The sequence below is a fragment of the Psittacula echo genome (genome assembly GCF_963264785.1).
Source record: "Psittacula echo genome assembly, chromosome: 10".
NCBI lineage: Eukaryota > Metazoa > Chordata > Aves > Psittaciformes > Psittacidae > Psittacula > Psittacula echo.
The window spans coordinates 12,171,666-12,190,633 of record NC_137741.1 but is presented as its reverse complement, the minus strand read 5'-3'; the positions used below and the strand labels follow the sequence as shown (position 1 = coordinate 12,190,633).

The 18,968-nt window shown below is 39.4% G+C and overlaps 1 protein-coding gene across 1 annotated transcript; it reads right to left on the bottom strand.

The window, feature by feature from the left end:
• Nucleotides 1-7,121: 7,121 nt before the first annotated feature.
• Nucleotides 7,122-17,333, bottom strand: GATM (glycine amidinotransferase; the record flags this gene model as incomplete). The annotated part of the gene is made up of 9 exons (XM_080626785.1): nt 7,122-7,234; nt 9,206-9,322; nt 9,420-9,483; nt 10,426-10,590; nt 10,869-11,006; nt 12,309-12,499; nt 13,647-13,842; nt 16,586-16,804; nt 17,265-17,333. 9 exons carry the CDS (start codon nt 17,331-17,333, stop codon nt 7,122-7,124), a joined length of 1,272 nt encoding a protein of 423 aa, XP_080482911.1.
• Nucleotides 17,334-18,968: the final 1,635 nt, after the last annotated feature.

The window sequence follows — 18,968 nt, the reverse complement described above, 5'->3', positions numbered from 1 at the left end:
ACAGCAAGCCCTTAAGCAAATGTCCAACTGTGTCCTTGTAGTCCACAGCAATTGCTTTCACATATATAGGATGCTGAGAAATAGCACTTTATGTGCGATCAAACAAATGATACCTACATGTGAAAAACATTTTGAGGTGTGTTCACTGACTTTGATCAAAACATCAACAGACACAGGACGAATAAACAAAAATTGTTCTAAAACATTCCTTAGGGTATACTGGAGGAAAGCTACTGACATTACAGCAGCACCCTCTAGTGCTCCTGTAATCATATGGTGTAGAATATCCCTTTGGTCAGTGGGGGTCAGCTGTTCCAGCAGTATCCCCTCTCAAATCCTTGTGTACCCCCAGCCTATTGCTGGTGAGGTTGTGTGAGAAGTAGAAAAGGCCTTGATGCTGTGCAAGCACTGCTCAGCACTACCAAACACCCTTTATGTTATCAACACTGTTTCCAGCACAAATCCAAAACATAACCCCATACCAGCTACTACGAAGAAAATTAACCTTATCCCAGCCAAAAGCAGCACACAGTCACAATAAAATAGGTGCATAAGTCCAAGTCCATAAACGAGCTAAAAATTTATGTGACACAGTGGTGAACACAAAATAAAAAGATAGAGGCAACAGTGAGCATGTAGAACAGGGTGGATGAGAACCATGATTTAGAAGTGGAAGGTTAGGTATGACTTTAAAAAAAAAACAACCCACTTGTTGCTCTCCTTAAGTCATGGAGCAGCTGCAGGGCAGCCAAGCCACAATGACCACCCTTCCTCCACCTCGCTCCCTGAACCTGTAGGGAAAGCCAAGGAGGAATTCAGTTGCCTCAAGTACTATACACAGACACACCCATCCAAAGCCTTCGACAACTCAGCCTTCATTCCCTCACACTGCTCTGTGTTATCCTGTGTGCCTGGGAAGCATGGATCTGAGATCCTACTATATCAGTCAGAAAGAAGTACCAGGCAATGGTGACATTCTGCATCTGTGCTCAGATCCAACTGTCACATCTTATGGTCAGAGCTGTAGAAGGGGTAAGACAAGAGATCATCATGTCCACTATACTGCTAGGATGTGTGTGCATCTAAGCCCCATAAGGTGCTTTTGTCTATCTTTAAGTACAGACCTATTTTTATTATTTGGCTCTAATAATTCTGTTTGCCCCACATGCAGTTCTTAGAATCTGCCTTTCTTCAAGTGCCTTAAACTGTGGCAAGGCCACAGCTATACTTATACTGGGTTTGTCACTTTAGCATCTCATATCCCAAACAGATAAGGCAAAGATACAAAACTCCCTAAAGTGGGACAGGTATATTACATGTCAGGAAACACCACCAGTGAGATGCCAACACAGAAACACCAACTAGTATTTCAATGCTTTCTTCTACATGGGGACCTGCAGAAGCACAATTAAGTCTATCAGGTCCCCAAACAATCATCCACGTAGATAACAGATAAATGAACATACCTGAGGGAGTTACCTTACTATCTGCCAGTTCCTCCTCCTACTTATCCCTGCCAGTTGGAGTCACCTTCATATTATTCTGTCTGGGACTCAATCAAACAGTTTCTCCCTCATTCTTGTCCTTCAGGACAGAGAGGAAGCAGGGAGATAATGTAAGCTGTTATAGAACATGCACTGGATTTGCTAGTCTATCTTTTGTGGAGCTGCCCAATTAATCATACCATCAAAATTATGAAAATAATGCAGTAGTAAGAAATTGTTTAGAAGGTTCTGTTCCTCATTCATACACCTGGCTTCATTAACTCATAAATTGTGACAGTTTGCTATAAACTAATGAATGAACCACTAACTTGGGACATCTTTCATTATCATAAAGCTACTTCCTGCCTGCTTAATTAAGCTCAGAGAGCACTCTGAGCTTAATTAAAAAGCAGCAGACCCTCTTGGGAAGTGATAAATGCCAGAGGCCAAGGGGTATTCTGACAGTTTCAGCGCAGCTAAACACACTGGGTTCTTTCCTAAGCAGGAATAAAGAGCCTCAGCCAGTCTGGGAGGCTGGAACAGGGAATTAAACTGTAGCAGCATCTTTGACTAGCAGAAGTATCTGTGGATCCAACAGTCTGACTTCCACCAGCACTGTATAAAACCAGAGACAAAAATATCCACAGTGGGCCTAATTTTTGACAAAAGCAAGACTAATCTTACATGGAGGCATGTAGACATCAGCCTTTTTCAGATTAACATAGCAGTTGCAGAACTGTCCACCAAGCTTTGCAGTTTGGGTAATTAATCATATGGTTCCATGAAACAGAGACAAAAGAGTATTTTAAGAGCTGAAACATTCATGACATACAGAAACAAGAAACAAACATTTTCTGCTCGCACAGACAGAGCCTGAAGCAACTGACTAGAGAAAACGATTCTTTCCATTCTGCCCCCTTCATATCATATCAGCACTTGATGTTCCCACCCATGAACTACAGCAGGAGGCTATCCCTGCCTCAAAGACTTTTTTACCCTCTTTCCACATCCTCTTTGGCTTGGTGCTGGTACTTTAAAAATTGTATCTATCTGAAAGATAGACATAAAGAACTTTATTACAGGCATCTATACAAACACACTGCCTTCTCATAAACGGTGAGCATACTACAACTGAGTTTCGGGAGCAAAAAAAAAGGAAATACCAGCTCTCCAGGAACCCTGCCCAGGGAGTGGTTTGCTAATCCCCTGCAGATGAGCTGACCGCACCCTGAAACACACTCTGTAAAGCAGGCAACAGATTTATCACCTCTCCTTATGGCTCTGATGCAGTATTTTAAGCTTCCCAGTCAGGTCTGTATTTCTGCTGCTTCTTTTGATGGTGCTATTTTGAAAGCTGAAGCTGACCTTCTGCCCAGCAAAGTATTTAGAGCCTTCTCAGTCTCTGAAAAACAAATAAGGGAGAATTAAAGTCCAACCCACTTTTAATTTGCTTTACTTACATATAAACTGAAGCCTGGAACAGAGGTGGTCAAACACCATCATTCCTGCTTCCTCCGGCTAGTAGTATCCTCTTGCTCACATGTAATTTGGCCTCAAAACATTGCTTATAATTAGGAAGAACTCAAGCCCTTCTGTTTCCCACTGTAGATTCCTATTTCCAGGGTCTTGTCTAACCAAAATCAACTGTAACATGCACTGCAAGAATAAAAATAACTCAGAAGATTATATGTATTAATATTATGTGATGTTATTGACCATAACAATACCATAACATTCCCTTCATCATTCCTCTAAAGGTTTTGCTGTCTCTCCATCTTGAATGTCTCTCCCTCTTGAACGGATTACTAGGGAAAATGTTGCTTCTCATCAGCATTTTTCAAGCTCTTCCACTATAAAGACAGACCACTAGAGCTTTAAAATTTGCCTTTGAATTTTTATCACTACATTGTCCACTTCATAAATTCTCTCCTATAGCAGCACACTCATATTGCCAAATAACACTAATAAGAGAGAAGGAATTGTGAGACGTGGTAATTTCAGATTTGGTAATACAGACATGCATACCCCAGGGACATTTGTAAACATATCTGTGAATAAATTCTCATCCTCCCTCCAATGGTGGTTGCAGTGGAGATACAAATTTTGCCCTCCCTGGTCTTGTGCTGGAAGAGACTTAGACAGGATCCTACAGGGTTCCCAAAAAGTCTCCAGCATTTTTGTAGGCTGGAACAGTTTCCAAGCACTTACTGTTTAATCACTGCTACACTTCACAGAGTACCTAACTGTTGTTCCCTTTTAACTTACATGAAACAGATTGGCTAATGGACCAACTCAAGGTCAGGGAAGGAGTCAGGTTTGAGAAAAAAATATTTGCACCACCAGATCCTCTGTCTCAAAGCAATGGTAGTAACAATACCTTGCGTAAGTGCATTTCTGATAGTGTGTATTGCTGGTTTGTATGCTGACATGGCTACTGAAATTGGACAGAGCCTCTAGTCATATGTAACAACTACCCTGCCTTCCTTGTTGAAGCAAAAGTGACTTAAGAGACAAGCCTATTCCCAAACCATTCAAAAACCTCTATGTATTAGGCAAAAGAACTTCTATTACTGACAGAAAAAAAACCCTTAACAACTTCAGAAGCATGCTGGTGGTTTCCAGACTGAAAGACTTGGTACTGTGTGAGCTGTTTAAGATGAAAAAGGAACATTTGATAAGAGAGAAGCAAAAAAGCTGGGAAAAGGCTGAAATGTTTATAAAGCCAGAGTTTTGGCACTTAAATTTGGTGCTGAATAATATCCTTTTCTAAATGGAATTTCTTTTATGAATGGAAAATAAGACTATACCCGGATTTTTTTAAGCACAATGCAGTTTGCCAAAAAGAGTACAGAAAGGAACCAATTCCAGCTACTCTGTGTATTAACTTCACCTAAGTAAACCAACAAAACTCCTGGTTATGAAAGGAAAGTGATAATAATTCTTGAGGCTGCTTTTCAAGTGAGTATTACAGATAAGAAGGCTAAAGCTGAACTATGACAATAGAAACTTCAAAATTTACTTTTTGTCATGGGCTAAATAGGAAAGCATAATAAAAGCACTGCTTTCCTGTTAAACTAGAAGCCTAAACTTCTTAGTCAGTACTTTTATTTGGTTGGGTTAGTTCAGCTTCCCAAAATGAAGAAATAAAAAAAAAAAAAGCAGTGAGACAGGCCTATTGTAGAGACAGCTTTGTGCCAGCAGTAGAGCTGGTATATTTGTCATCGAATTAATAATTACTACACCTTCTTTAAAACCCTACAAAAATACGCAAGTGTCGAGTAGATTCAAAGAGTACATGGTTCCATGGAAGTGCATCACATCCCTAAAAAGAAATAGCCCACAAGCAACAGAACCTGAGAATCAGGGAGGTGAGAATCCATACAAAACAGAAAAAGCTAAAAAAACCTTAACACAAAGGGACGAAGGGTGAACGACAGTCGTCATTGGATTTTTGGCCATTGGCTTTCTGCATTTCTCCCATGTGGGTATATAGAACTACCCAAACTTTTTTACAGTTTTCAAGTCATGTTCACCATTGGATACCCATGCCTCAATTCAACACTATGGATCAGAATAGCATATGAACAGTAGTAACTGAAAAACTTTAGTTGGGAATTAACTTAAGATTACCCTAATGCTGCAGCTAAATGTGTCTGGAGTGTTTCCCTCTGATGTCAAAAATCTCCAGTCTATGCTATTTTTTAAGGAACTGCACCTTTATTATCAGAATAACCAGGCAGATGTCCCCACCAATTCTTCCTCTCCTATTGCTCTAAAGAACAAGAAATAAATGATTAATCATTTCACAGCAGACGCAGTGTGTTTTCCAGAGAAAGGGAAAACTAAGGTCATGGCACATGCAGCACTTCCATCACTGTGGGTCAATCATGTTAATTTACGGAGAAAAACAGAAGTTGCGATGGTCTTATACCACAATTGCTTCAGAAGAGTAAACTGAGATGAAGCAAAGCATTTGTAATGTTCATAAAAATCACGACCCCCCTGTCAAGTAGGGGTCATATATTACAGGATATGAAAATATACTCTCCTTAATCCTGGAGGTATGAGGGGTGCATGGGTCCTGCTACTAATCTGTGTTTGGCCAGAGTTTGTAATGGTTTCAGCTATACCTTGTGATACATTATGCCAAGCACAAACACACAGACATTATTTCAGCACTAGAGCATGCAGAACAACAGGAAAGATGACTTGCTGTGCAGCTCCATCTGCAATACTGGAAAGCAAAGCTTGGTTATAGGAAGATGCAAATGAATTTTTATTGTCTGAAGAGCCTTGATTTCAAAGGGAAAAGAGGGATCATCTCTATGTGGTCAAATGCTGGCAGCTAATTAGTTCTTCCAGTCTGGCATAGCTTAAAGCATTCTAGATTGTTGACGTACAACCTATTTAGTCCTACCCAACTCTGTCTAAAATAGGGCCATATGGCTATATATAAGCATGTTATGCACTGTATGACTTAGCAGATTCCTCCACACTCTGGTAAGAAACACCTGTTAGCATTACTTTCCCCTACCAGTCACACATCTGTGTAAAACAGGAGCAGAAACATACTATAGGAGCAATACAGTACAAGGCTATATGTAAGGCTTTCAGCCATATGCAAGATGTTATATGTTTTACAGAAAAAAAATAAATCCTTGTAAATGCTTTATTTCCATCTGTATTCTACAAACATGTACACAGACAGACATTTCATGCTTACTCATTTTCAGAAGGGCAACAAGTTGGGAACGCAAAAAAACCTTTATTAGCATAAAAAGTACATATTCAGTGATCAATACTCAAATTCCTTCCCAACATCTGGCATGTTTGATACATCTTTCCGTATCTGCTACAGTTGAAGGACGAAGGGATTGTAAATTGTCAGAGGTTTAGGGTTACAGGGGTGTTGCTAGTGGGTTTTTTTGTTTTGTGCTTTTTTAAGTTATGTAAACAATTCAGGGTGAAACCTGTACAAGCAGAATATTAGCTGTCATTTCTACACGTAAAAGTTAAATAAAAACCAATTTCACCAATAAAAAAAGCAATATAAAAAAGTATTCAATGCATGACATGTATCAGAGAAAATGCAGGAGGACATGGCAAGTGAACATATCTTAAAAGTTAGTTCATACTGGAAATTCTCTGTAAATAACTGTATGGCTTAACATGAAAAACATTATAAAATTACTTGGTTCCATAAGAGATCTGTACAGTTGCATCTATTTTAACTTCATTACACACAAATATATTAGACTGATTAAAATGGATAAAAAAGATCATTCAAGTTTAACATTTCAAGCTGCCTATTTGATAGAGTAACTAGACAGAGGTAGATGTCCAAAATTAGTGGCCAAGCTATTCTAGCGAGACCTTTTAGCTATCTTGTTGAGTTTCTACATTCAAAGCCAATATGAAAAGATGAAGGATGTCTTTCAAAAAGGGAGCCAGACAACCTGTACTGATGGAAGTAGCTTCAATTATACTGCTGAAAGAGTATGTAAGAATAAATCATTTAGCAGACCACTGAATCAAGCACTAAAGCTCATGCAGTCATTTTAATTTCACTTTTGTTAACTTGCTCATTTCCTACACCTATTTTAGAAGCTGAACCATTGCTACTAATGTGGCTCCTAACTAGTCAAAATAAGACTGCAGGGTACCACGACGGCGGATATCACATGTCCAGCAATGGAAACCACCTCCCAGTGAATTGGCATGGCGGATATTCACTTTAATTGTAGAAATGCCTGCAAGAAACATACATCACATACTTTAAAGTTAAAATCTCAAATGCATGTGGTAAGCTTTGATCAGAACATTAGAAAATGCTTCAGCAGATCATATAGCTAGATGCAAGTACTGAAAGTATTTCCTACTCCTTTGTTAAGAATTTATTTTCCCAAATTCGAGGCAGAGAACAAGCTAGGAACATGGCTGGCTTGTTTATTCCAGTGATACCCTCAGGAATAACAGCACATGGAGGACAGCCAGTGTTTGAGGTGTTACGATGTGCCAGTAGTAAAAAGATAAATTCAGGTTTTTCAGTATGTGAAGAATTAGCTGAAATTTTGCTACAATATATGACCAAGGCACACTTACTTTAACCTGTTTGAGCATTTATGGTTCAGACACTGAATGTGCTCTTTCAAGTGCCTTTCAAGAAAAGCAGCATTCAAAATACAGAGCTCTGAATCCCTTTTTCCATGAAAGGGAAAAGAGTCTGTTGTACTTACTACCTCGGTTAAGCTTCCTCCCACTTCTTTTTACTCTGATATTTCAGCTGTGGCTCAGCTTATATGAAGTCCTGCCAGATGGACTAGGATCAGAAGACTTCTCTGTTGTTAAGCTTGCCTTTTTGCTTCTTGATACTTACAAGAGCTAAGGAGCAGCTCAGTGGAATCCATCATATAGGTCAGCAGTAGTTTTGTTCCCAATAGACCCATTTCAGTCCTAGAAACTTACTGACTACAGAAGTTTATCTAGAACTGATACAAAATGTGATGTTCAAGCATGAAAGATATGTCATGATTAGCATCAATAACCTTATTTTTAAATACTTTCAAGCATTTATAAATCCTCAGCTCCTTGGTCATGCAGAAAATTAAAACAACCTAAGACTGGAAAGCTAAGGGATTCACTAAGGACTGCTAATCTTTAAAAACAGATTAAAGCATTAGATTGCATAGTTCTCACCTGCAATCATCTCAGATTTGAGGGAAGCTTCAGTAAGTGCACTCACATCCATGGCACCAACCCTTCTTCTAGGTTCACAGTTGCTATCTTCCACCTTTGGATCATTCTCTCCTTCCCATCATTTTTGTCCCTTTAAAGGAGTCTTCTGCTACTGCGGAGTATTATCTTTTACTCTATAACACAATGATTCCCTCACTTTTCTTGACTTCGCATCTACCCACCAGTCTTCTTTCTATCCTGTCAAGTTTCACATCACCATGTACTTATCCAGCAGCAATAGTCAGCTGGCAAGCAGTAGTAGCACCAAGCAACCTGGCCACCTTCCTACTAACTATAAGCCACAGGCAGATCTACCTACATCTTTCCCTCCCAGCATCGTGGAAGTAGTTGGATTAAATGCATGAGTTCAGTTTTTTAAGTGTTTATTACATGCCTTTGCAGTGAGCAGTGCATAAGACTTTCAGGTTTGATATTTAATTATTATTCTCTTACCACCGCATATCTAAACAAATTCCACCCTATCATGAGGTTACATCTCACAGAACTGAAATTCTCTATAAATGAGCAGAAATAAGTGGGTTGTCTTAATTTGACAGTTTGAAGTACGCTGAGTTTGAAACTAGAAAAATCTGAAGCATTTTGGCAGTGAGGGATAGCCAGCTCTACATCACTCAGCAATATGCACACTCAGCCTCTCCAAGACAGATTTTGACCACCAAACTGAACAGTTTTACATTAAAAAAGCTCATTCAGAAGCATGTTAGCAGTAACTTTAATTGCTATTCATACCTTTATTTGCTGCAATCTGTAGGGATACAAGATGTAAAAAGCACATATTCCTATGACTGAAGTATTCAGGAGAGATATCACTGAATGATTCTTACTTGCTAATCCAATTCTTTGAATACTTTTTCCAGTGTTAGCTGCTTTGACTACTTTAAGCAAAACCTTTGTTCATCCTGATGCACACAGCTGGTCTCATAATAATTTTGGTTTAATATATGTTGAAATATGTTAGGACATACCCAGATTTTCAAACATCTTCTGAATTGATGTCTCATTGGCATCCACCATCACACGTTTCTCATCCAGCATTAGGACATTCATGGACAGCCATTTAGAAGACATCCACAATGGGTGATCTAAACACATGAGAATGAACCTTCTACTGTACCAATGTTGCCTGATATTATATTAAGAATACTCTTGGAATTGTTAGAAAAGACAGAGTGAATATACCATCTGGGATGAGTGGCACTGGGGGTTGAATCACAGTCCAGCCTGCTTTCTTGAAGAGCTCAATCTGAAAGAGCAATTTAATTAGAGTCTTGAAGTATCACATTATGTCCTCCGACCTATGTCACATTTTCTCAGGCTACTTCAATATACATGACATCCCCTTCCCTCTGTTCACCACTACTCTTGCCCTCATTCAAGCTCCATCTACAAACTCATACAAGTTTTCATACAAGCATTTTTTAAAGCCTTTTCAAACTTTGCATACCACTAGCATTTTCTGCTGGTTTTCTCTATACTTTTTATACTAAGATATGTTAAAGACAAAAGATAACATATGCAGTTTGGAGCTTGTGAAGTAAAGATATTAGTAACAGCCCAAAAGTATTGAATTCTTTATTTTTTCTATTATTTCTTCCCATATGACTGTAAAAGCCATTGATTATGAATTACATTGCCATTTACAGAAACAAACACACCAGAAACAGCACATAAAATTATATTTGCATCACGTTTCATAAGAAAATGTCATTTATTTAACAAAAGGAAGAAAACAAAGTCATTGTATGGACTAATTTGTGTCCCTAAGAACTACACAATTAAGTTAAAAATAAGAGGAGGGTTATTTGGCTGAGGAGAATTTTCAAATTCATTATGCGAATACTTGGAAGAGCTCAAGTGTTACCACGAGGTGGAGCTCCGATTCCAAAAACTCAACAGCCAGCCTGGCCTGAAAGAATTTTAAAAAGCTTCCCCCTTTCACCCGCCCCTCTGAAACAGCAGGAAACTGTGGGAGAACAACTGTCACTGCACTGCTGAGAAAGTTCTAAAGTCAAGATGCAAATACTCTCTAAGCTCCTGAGCAACTGAGTGCTATTTAAATTCAATAATTAAATATTATTCAAGTGCATACAAAATAAATGTGTGGATGAGCCATTACGCATCAGGGACCTAATCCAGTTGACTAATTTTTTAAAACAAAACACTTTCCATTCTGCTACACCCTCACCTGATGGCAGGGACGGTCTGGGTTAGAAAGCACAAGACCGGGTCCAATGATATTAAAAGTGGCATCAATGTGCATAGGGTTAGGATCCTTAAAGGAGATTACATGCACCCTATAGTCTGGTGCAAGATGTCGTCTCATCCATTCAATGCCCATGTAATTTGTAACCTGAAAACAGGACAAAGTAAGTTGCACTGGGCTAGAAAAACTGCATTCAAGCTTAGTTTGTCTGAAGTTTTATTTAAATAAATATTTTAAGTCAAAATAATAGAAGGTTGTGCCTTTAGCTGTTTATCTGTAAAGCAGTCCTGTACACCAGACATTCTACAAATAGCAGCTTCTTCTGTCAACACTCTTATTTTAACGCTGTTCAGCAATCCAAAAAGACCTAAGTACAAGTAACAATCATTCAGATAGCAAAACTGTTGGAAGAAAGCTCTGTTTACCTGGCTCCTTTGTACAAAGATATCTCTTCCAGCTCTAATGAAATCAGCAGCATCAAAACATGGCTCAAATTCAGTAGTTACAAACTTTCCCTGAGCAGCAAGTTTATGCCTGTCTTCAACAGAGCGGATTGGATAATCCTAGTTATAGAAAAAGGAATAGCAACTTTAGGTTGGAGTTGGTAAGGGAAAGTTTTCAAACTATTTGCTACTGAAAAATATTTTGAAATTAAGAAAATATGTTTATATTGATAGCTAGAATGTTCCTTTGGTGTGGTTTGGTTTACTTATTACTAGAATAAAACAATTTAAAAAAAAAAGCATAAATGTGGAAGTTTAAGTAAAAGGTTTTAAGTACATTCGAGAACAGGTGGTAAAGAGTTACACCAAGAAGTTAACTCTCTTCAGAGCTACTGTCTCTATGATATTCTGGGTCAAAAGTACTTATTGCCAGTGGAGTGAAAGCATCATTCCAAGAAATCACTGCACAGTGGCAGAAACACTGGTATGCAAGCTGTTTCCCAAGAAAACATTTCCCTCCTTTTCCCACATGTAGAATGGAGCACTACTTCAAACCAGAAGGTAGATCTTCAGGAATTTAAATAGATTTTAGAGTGAAACAATGCAATTAAGAAAAAATGAAGTGTAAAAAACCAGTACAAACAAAAGCTATCAGATAAGTAGTTTCCATGCTTTAGAACAGGCTCTGGAAGTTTTCTAAGACTGACAGATTACTCTAAGGTAGCTCAACAGACTTCTTCACATCATTGATAAGATGTCACTGTTCCCAGAAAGTTATAATCATTCCACAAACACTTTTAATTCACTTACTACAGATGCTCTTACCAAGGTCCCAATGCATTTGGAGGAATATAGAAAACTACCAAAATTGTTCGAGTCAAAGTTATGACAATAGCAAAAAATTAAGGAAATATTTAATTACATATTTGGAAGGTAAATATTGTTTAGATCCTCCATCATTTCTTTTATGTAACTTTCACAATTCTAATATCATACAGAACAAAGATTACAAGTTTTTTTTGTGTGACAAAATATATATTCTTTCCCATTTCCTAATACACTTAGGACACATGGACATTCTCAGGGAATCTTAATTCTTTAAAGTACTCTCTGTGATGTCTTTATCACATTCCTTCCTCCTTAGTAGTGCTAAGTTACAGCCAGTTATCAAAACAATTCAAAGCAGACTTGAATTCAATAGACACAACCTCCTGTTTCTTATTCCCAAATTGCACACACTCAGTTTCAGCTGGAAAGGCTACAGACTGTGTGCATACTCTAGAAAACCCACACGTTTTCAGATTTGTTTGTGTGTGTGTGTGTATCCCACTCTGCCTTCTGAAACCTAGATAGCAGATTGAAACTATCAACAAAATGCTATATAACCAGAACTGAACTTCTGGAGCAAAATGAGAACAATACCTGATCGTAGAGCTCATCTGCCATTGTGGGTTTGGGGGCAGTTGTCCACTTAGCACCCTGGTTGAAATAATCTTTGATTATTCGTCTATATGCTCTATACTCAAAGAATCGAGCACGCCAAGCCATAGGTGCTTCAATGATTTCATTTCCCACCACCAACAGGATGTCTCTTGGCATGGCAGCGTACATACCTGAAAGAACAATGGCCATCAGTTTTTTGAGACAAATATGCTCTTCTCAGCTCTTTCAGCTTATTCACATTTCACCCTCCTTTTCGCTATTACCTCTATCCAAGAGAATGGCAAAAAGCATCTGTAGCAAAGTAGGGAAACCAGTGCATAATTTGAGGTCCTTACATTCTTCATTAGGTTTTCAAAGTAATTTTTTTTGTTCAAAATATGTGCAACTTTTGCTACAAAGCCTCACTCACAAGTTCATGGCTAGATGAAAGCCACCCCCAATCTGCAAGCCTCCGCTTCATAATTGGTTAATGGAAATAAACTAGACAAATGCTTATGAATTACTCAGATGACTAAAAGGTGATGATGGATAGCAAGTTTTCCAAGTGGACCTCATTTCTCTATATACTATCCTTCTAAAAAGTAATAGCACAGAAAAATTTGATGGAACACAGAACTAGTGCAGGAAGTAGTCCTGTTAGACTTTTCATTAACAGTGCCTGTTCCCTAATAAGAAGACATCTGACATGAAAGGAGCCTGGAGACTAAACTTGACGGAAAGCCAAGTATGAGCCAGTACTTGCTGCAAGTAACCAAAGCCATATGGTGCTACACAAGGAGGAATGTGGTCAGTAGTAAAGAGACATTCAAACCTCCTGGAAAACTACAGTTTTGACCTTCATAGTTTTAAGACAGATCCAACAAAGGGCTATCAACATACATGGGAGCTGTACAGCACATGACCTGGGAAAAGTAGTGGAGGTACCTCAGCTTATTTCACATGGCAAGTAGGGGACAAAAAGCAATAACATCCTAAGCTACTTTCAGGGTCACTAAACATGACGAACACTTCTTGGTAGTGGCAGTGAAAACATTGCAAGGGAATCTAGGAACAGATACTGGTGTGGGAAGTTCAGGTTAGGCATCAGGAAAATATCTTTCATTAGCAAATCCATGAAGCACTAAAGGGTCAGCAAACCAGGCGGCAAAATCTCCATCCCTGGAGATTTTCCAAGTCATAGCTACACAAAGCCATCACTGACTTCATCTAGCACTGGGAATAACCCTGCTCCAACAAGACAGACAGACTTGATGACATCCAAAATGTGTTAGACATGAGCTAAACAAACAAGGCCTTCGAGAAGGGAAGAACATTTACCTGTAGACTCAAAATCAGGTGTTTTATACTTCACAGACCAATCAATTGGATCAGGCCTCTTGACAATGACGCCTTCTCTTTTCAAAATATTGCACATCTCTTCAATTTCAGCAATAGCTTTTTTTAAATGGTCTTTGGGGAAGCTCTGGCCTCCAAATTTCTGATAAAATCCCCAATACTTTTCATATGTGTTGGCCTAAAACAAAAGGACAGGTAAGTGACAAAGAATAAGCACCAGTTATTTTGGTAGAGTGAAACAGATGCGCAAGACAATTCTTAACGTTCAAAGTTTCTTATTCTTCTTTCACTGACTTTCCATTATTTTACACACATTACATTCCTAACATGTCATAGGGTGCCTTATATTTGATTCCTGCAATATTCTGAAGAGTTGCCAAGAATTGTTAAGGTCCAGCTGATACTTCTAAAATAAAGGGGTAGGGGTGGGGAGGGGGGAAGGAAAAGCATCAGTGCTTCAGATAAATGGTTGATTATTCCTGGTTGAGAATCCTAGCCTGGTAGCACTCTGCTGTCTTTATTTTTTGTTTTACTACTATTTATACACACTATTGGCAAGGTTTCATTCAGATGTTTTATGATGTGTATGTGTCCAGTCATTAAACTTATAAAAATACAGGTGTTAAGACTAGTTGTGAATGGCTGATGTCTGCACAAATACACACATAAATAACAAAGTTCATTTCAGCTGTATGTGCTAAGCAGGCTCATTGAACTATCAGGCAGACTTAGTACCAATAGCAGACTGTACATGTGGCATGATGCCCAAGAGAAAAAGTCCTCTGAGGAACAGCAGGAAAGACGGGAAAGCCGTTCTGGAGTGTGGAGAAGTACACATTTCATTCGCGCTTACAAGTTAAATTGGACTTTTAGATGGGATTTTCAGGATATTTCATTTCCTCATATTTTTTGATATAGAAGCAACAGTAGCTTATATTACTTGTTTCTACTGATGGAAATACTATTATAATGTAGTCAATATTTCTAGAAGCCTTTTCCCCTCCTTAGCCATAGCCCTACAGAAAACATCATTATTTATCAAATCACAGATGAAACCCAAGAGACTACATTACACTTCAGTTATTTAGTGGCTGGTATTGCCAAGTGGCCATGGAAGATTTGGTCCTTATTACACTAGACCTGTACAAACACAGCAAACACTATAGACTCTGCTATTTAGTAAGAGTAGCAAACATGTTTTTAAATGAAAACAACCTTCAGCATCCAAAATTTGTAGTCACCTTGTTAAAACCTCACTTTGCTACTGTCACAGTGGTGACATGGGGGATTCTAAAGCCATCCTAACTACAGGCAACATGCCTTGCTGGCTAGAAGGGGCCATACTTCAGGTATAGCAGAAGTCTAGAAAATGTAAGAGATACAAATTCACCCATCAGGGTTGGACTAAAGCAAGTACAACATTTACAGGCCTAAATCCTCTGCTTGTGAAATCCTGTAACGGTCTTCTTACAAACTAATTCAAAATAAAGTCTTGGTTCTCATGGTTAAGAAAATCCAGACATAATCTAAGTAAACAATGATCCTTCAGTTCAGTGTATTGTTGGAAGTACTTAATTCAGATTTATAAACTATGAAGCCAGCAGTTTTGATGGGTCTCTGCTAACACTAACATGACAGAGGAACAAGTGCATATGGAGCCCTTCTGGAACAGTAGCAGAAGGGGTCAGGAACAGGTGAGCAAGTTGTCAGGCCTTCCTTCTACCAGAGTCCTGCTCATTCATCCAGCATCCTTCCTGAAGGAATTCTTCATTCACCCTTCCTGAAGGAATTTGTTCCTTTTCTCTAAGTGAGGTCTTGGGTAATTTGATCACCTCAGACTTGCCAGCTGTTCAGAAGTCACATGCAGATCATACAAAGTGGCTACATGCAGATCATGCAAAGTTGCTAGCATTCCTATAGAAGCCTGTTCTGCTAATGAGACAAGTTTGTCCTAAGGAGTAAAGCTAGAGCTTTATTTTCAGAGCCAGCCATGACATACTTGAATTTCATTAGTTCACAAGAGGTACAGCTCCCCTCTTTGCCACATGTCCTCTAGTACTGCTCTTTGCCAAACCTGAGAAATGACACTTGTGTTGAACAAATACAATGGCATAATCTTAAATTTACTACAGAGAAAGAGTTAACACCATCACACCACTCATGTTTCCTACCTTCTGAATAAGTAGGAAGACGGTATATGACTGGGAAATCTATTTTATTCCAATTCAGGGTTGAGATTTCAGGCCCCTTTGTTTGCATACGTAAAACTCATTTTAGACACTTCAAGAAGTACCGTGGCCAGGACACAGAAAAGAGTTTTAATAATCTCAATGCACCTTTTAAACAGCTGTCTGAGAGCACCTGAGAAACTGTAGCAGCATTTAAGAAAAACTCTTTTCAGAAAGAAATTTAAGAGTATGCTGTAAGGAAACGATTCTCTTTAACAAGAAGCTCCCTATAGTTGCTATATATTTTAAACATTTGCTGTGGTAAATAATTAACATTATCAACATCCTGCTAGTCTGCAGTTACAGAACTCAACCTTTTTCAAACTACTAAGTAGAAAACTACACTTTTTTTAAAGTAGTAACCCTAGGGAATTTTGAGCCCAATTAAACCTTCAGCAGTCCTACCAACTATCTCAAAAAATACAGTGTGTATTTTGATAGCATTAAGGCTCTATTACTGGAGCAGATTGCACATACTGCACTACTACTGACTTGCTAAAGCCGCTAATTCAGTTGGAAGTGGAAAGAAGCAGCACACATACAGAGGTATGCTGTAAAGTTGCACAGACGTAAACAACTACTTTGAATGAAGAGTCTTTAAGAGTAAACACCACACTGTGTGCACTGTAAAGCTTAAACAGATTTACAGATAAAAGCCCACATTGTTTTCTATTAAAGGTTGGGTTTATTTACCTTAACCTCCACAGAAAAAGGTGGGACACAAGCATTTTCAGCTCTTCCCACAATGACCTCTTCCAGTGGGTCCCATTCATTGTATGAGCAAACAAGACAGTCCTTAGGCACAGGGCTAGTAGCCTTGTTGTCATCAGCAGCAAAGGTGTTCTGGGAGGCGGTAGCTGCCTGGGTGCTCTGGAAAGATCGCTGCACCCATCCTGTAAAGACTCTTCCAAGCTTAAAATAAAAATGAACATTATGTTTTCCTTAAGAAAGGCAAAGCAATGGTTCAGTCCACAACTGCCTTACACTGTAATCCCAAAGCAATGTGCACTATTCGGAGCATTAACAGAAACACTGTTACAGACATTCCAATTTATTCACAGCCTACTAGATGCTTATGGGACAATCTGCCATTTAAAATCCATTCAGTTTAGAAGGGTGATGACATTAGGGCCCACAGCACTGACAGTGGCGACTGGAGCCACAAAACACTGTTCTGAACTGGGAGGATACATGGGTCAGCCCCAGTCAAAGCCCGCAGCCGCCCCGCGCCCGCTCCCACCTGTCGGAGCATCCCCGTACGCCTGCACCCGCCGGTGTGGAGAGATCACACAGGACCTCCTCCCAACAGCGCATCCTCAACCCCACTGTCCACCCTGCCCCGAGCCCGGCAGCGGATCTGCGCGGCACCAACCCGCGAGCCGATGTAATGCGCCGCTTCGGCCCCGCGGCTTCCCCCGCGGAAGCACCGCACTCTCAGCATGCCTGCTGGCAGGACTGCGCACCGCTCCGCGCTACCCAACTGGCAGCGCAACTGCGCCCCCCACCCGGCCCGCAGCCTTTATCGCGGCCCGCCACGCCCCCCGCATTGCCCATTGGCTGAGCGGGCGCGGAGTTGCGCGGAGCCTAGGCTAGGGCGCTGCTGCCGGGCGGCGGGGCCCCGGCGGGAAGGGGAAGGGCAAGGGCACGCCCAGCGGCACGGCATCCCGGGCCGGGGTGCTGGCGTAACTCGGTTCGAGAGGAAGGGGCCCCGGCGGGACGGTGTAGCTGGATGAGGCAATCTCCAACGGCTTCTTTCAACATACCTGGATTTCATTCCCATCAGCGGCGTTTTAGCAGCAATTTGATTTTGAAGATTTCCAGTCAGGTTTACAATTCTTCTCTAAAAAGCGTACTCAAGTGCATCATTCAGTTATTTTTAGTTATCAAATACACATATTCTTCACGAAACCTGCAGTACACAGATTCCATTTTACCAAATGTTCCAATAATCCATATGTTAAGAATTCAGATTTTTAGACTACAACCTAAAGATTTTGTGATTCACCTGAAATATTTTAATTACAGAAGGAGTGTTTCAAAGATACCCAAACACTTCAGATTCTGCCTTCTCAAAATCCATATTGCAGTATGATGAAAAGTAATCTTAAAACCTAAACCAGTCACCTCCCAGCAGACCTATACTTCTCCCTGCAGCATTTCCATGCCAAAATCAACAGAAGTATCTTCAAAAATATTTCTATCTCAACAGAACTAAAGTCCACAATGAGAAATATTTGCTACCAGCTCTACTCATATTTCGTATACACCCCCTTACCCTGATACATTATTTTGAATTTTCTCAGCTTTGCATACAAGTTCACTTTGAAATAATTTGATTTTGTCTTTCAAAAGTAAAAACCTGACATAGTAAAAAGTACTTTTTCCTGAGTTAGTCTGTTTAAAGTTGTAAAAGTTTGCATATTTCTTTCAATTTTATTATTTTTGGTTCTGCCTTTATCACCCATGCAGTGCCTGGCATTTCTTCAGCCTTGTTCAATACTCCATTATTATCTGTTGCTAAAACAGTGGGCATGGCTGTGAATAGACATGGTATTTAACATTACTCCTATGTGTAAGATTGCAGGTAGTATTAGTGAACTCGCAGACATATCTGTAGTAGGAAAGAAATAAACATTACTAGTAGTAACATGTATTAAAACATAAGCTATGGTCATAGACTGCAGCAAATCAGGTGCAGTTTTAACACGCCTTAGCCATACAAGTAAGCAAGTTTCATTCTACTGGGTAATTCATCATTCAGCAGTTCACCTTTTTGGCACAGGTAAGCAGTGCACCTTCCCAGGGGAAAAAAGGACAGTGTGAATTCTCTCTTCATGAATTTACATACTTCTCAGAAAAGTTAATTATTTTAGTTGGCATGATATCAAGCATCATGACATCAGGCATGCTTTACCCTGTTTCAGATGACTGCAGAACTTCTTTGTAACTCACTCATCTTGGGTTGTTAAGACTCATTTGTAACATAATTACCTCAAACACTATTCTTATATTGAAAAGCATACAAGGATTTATTCTTTCTGGTTTTAGTTTTTAAAGGGAGTTTTCTTGATGCTAC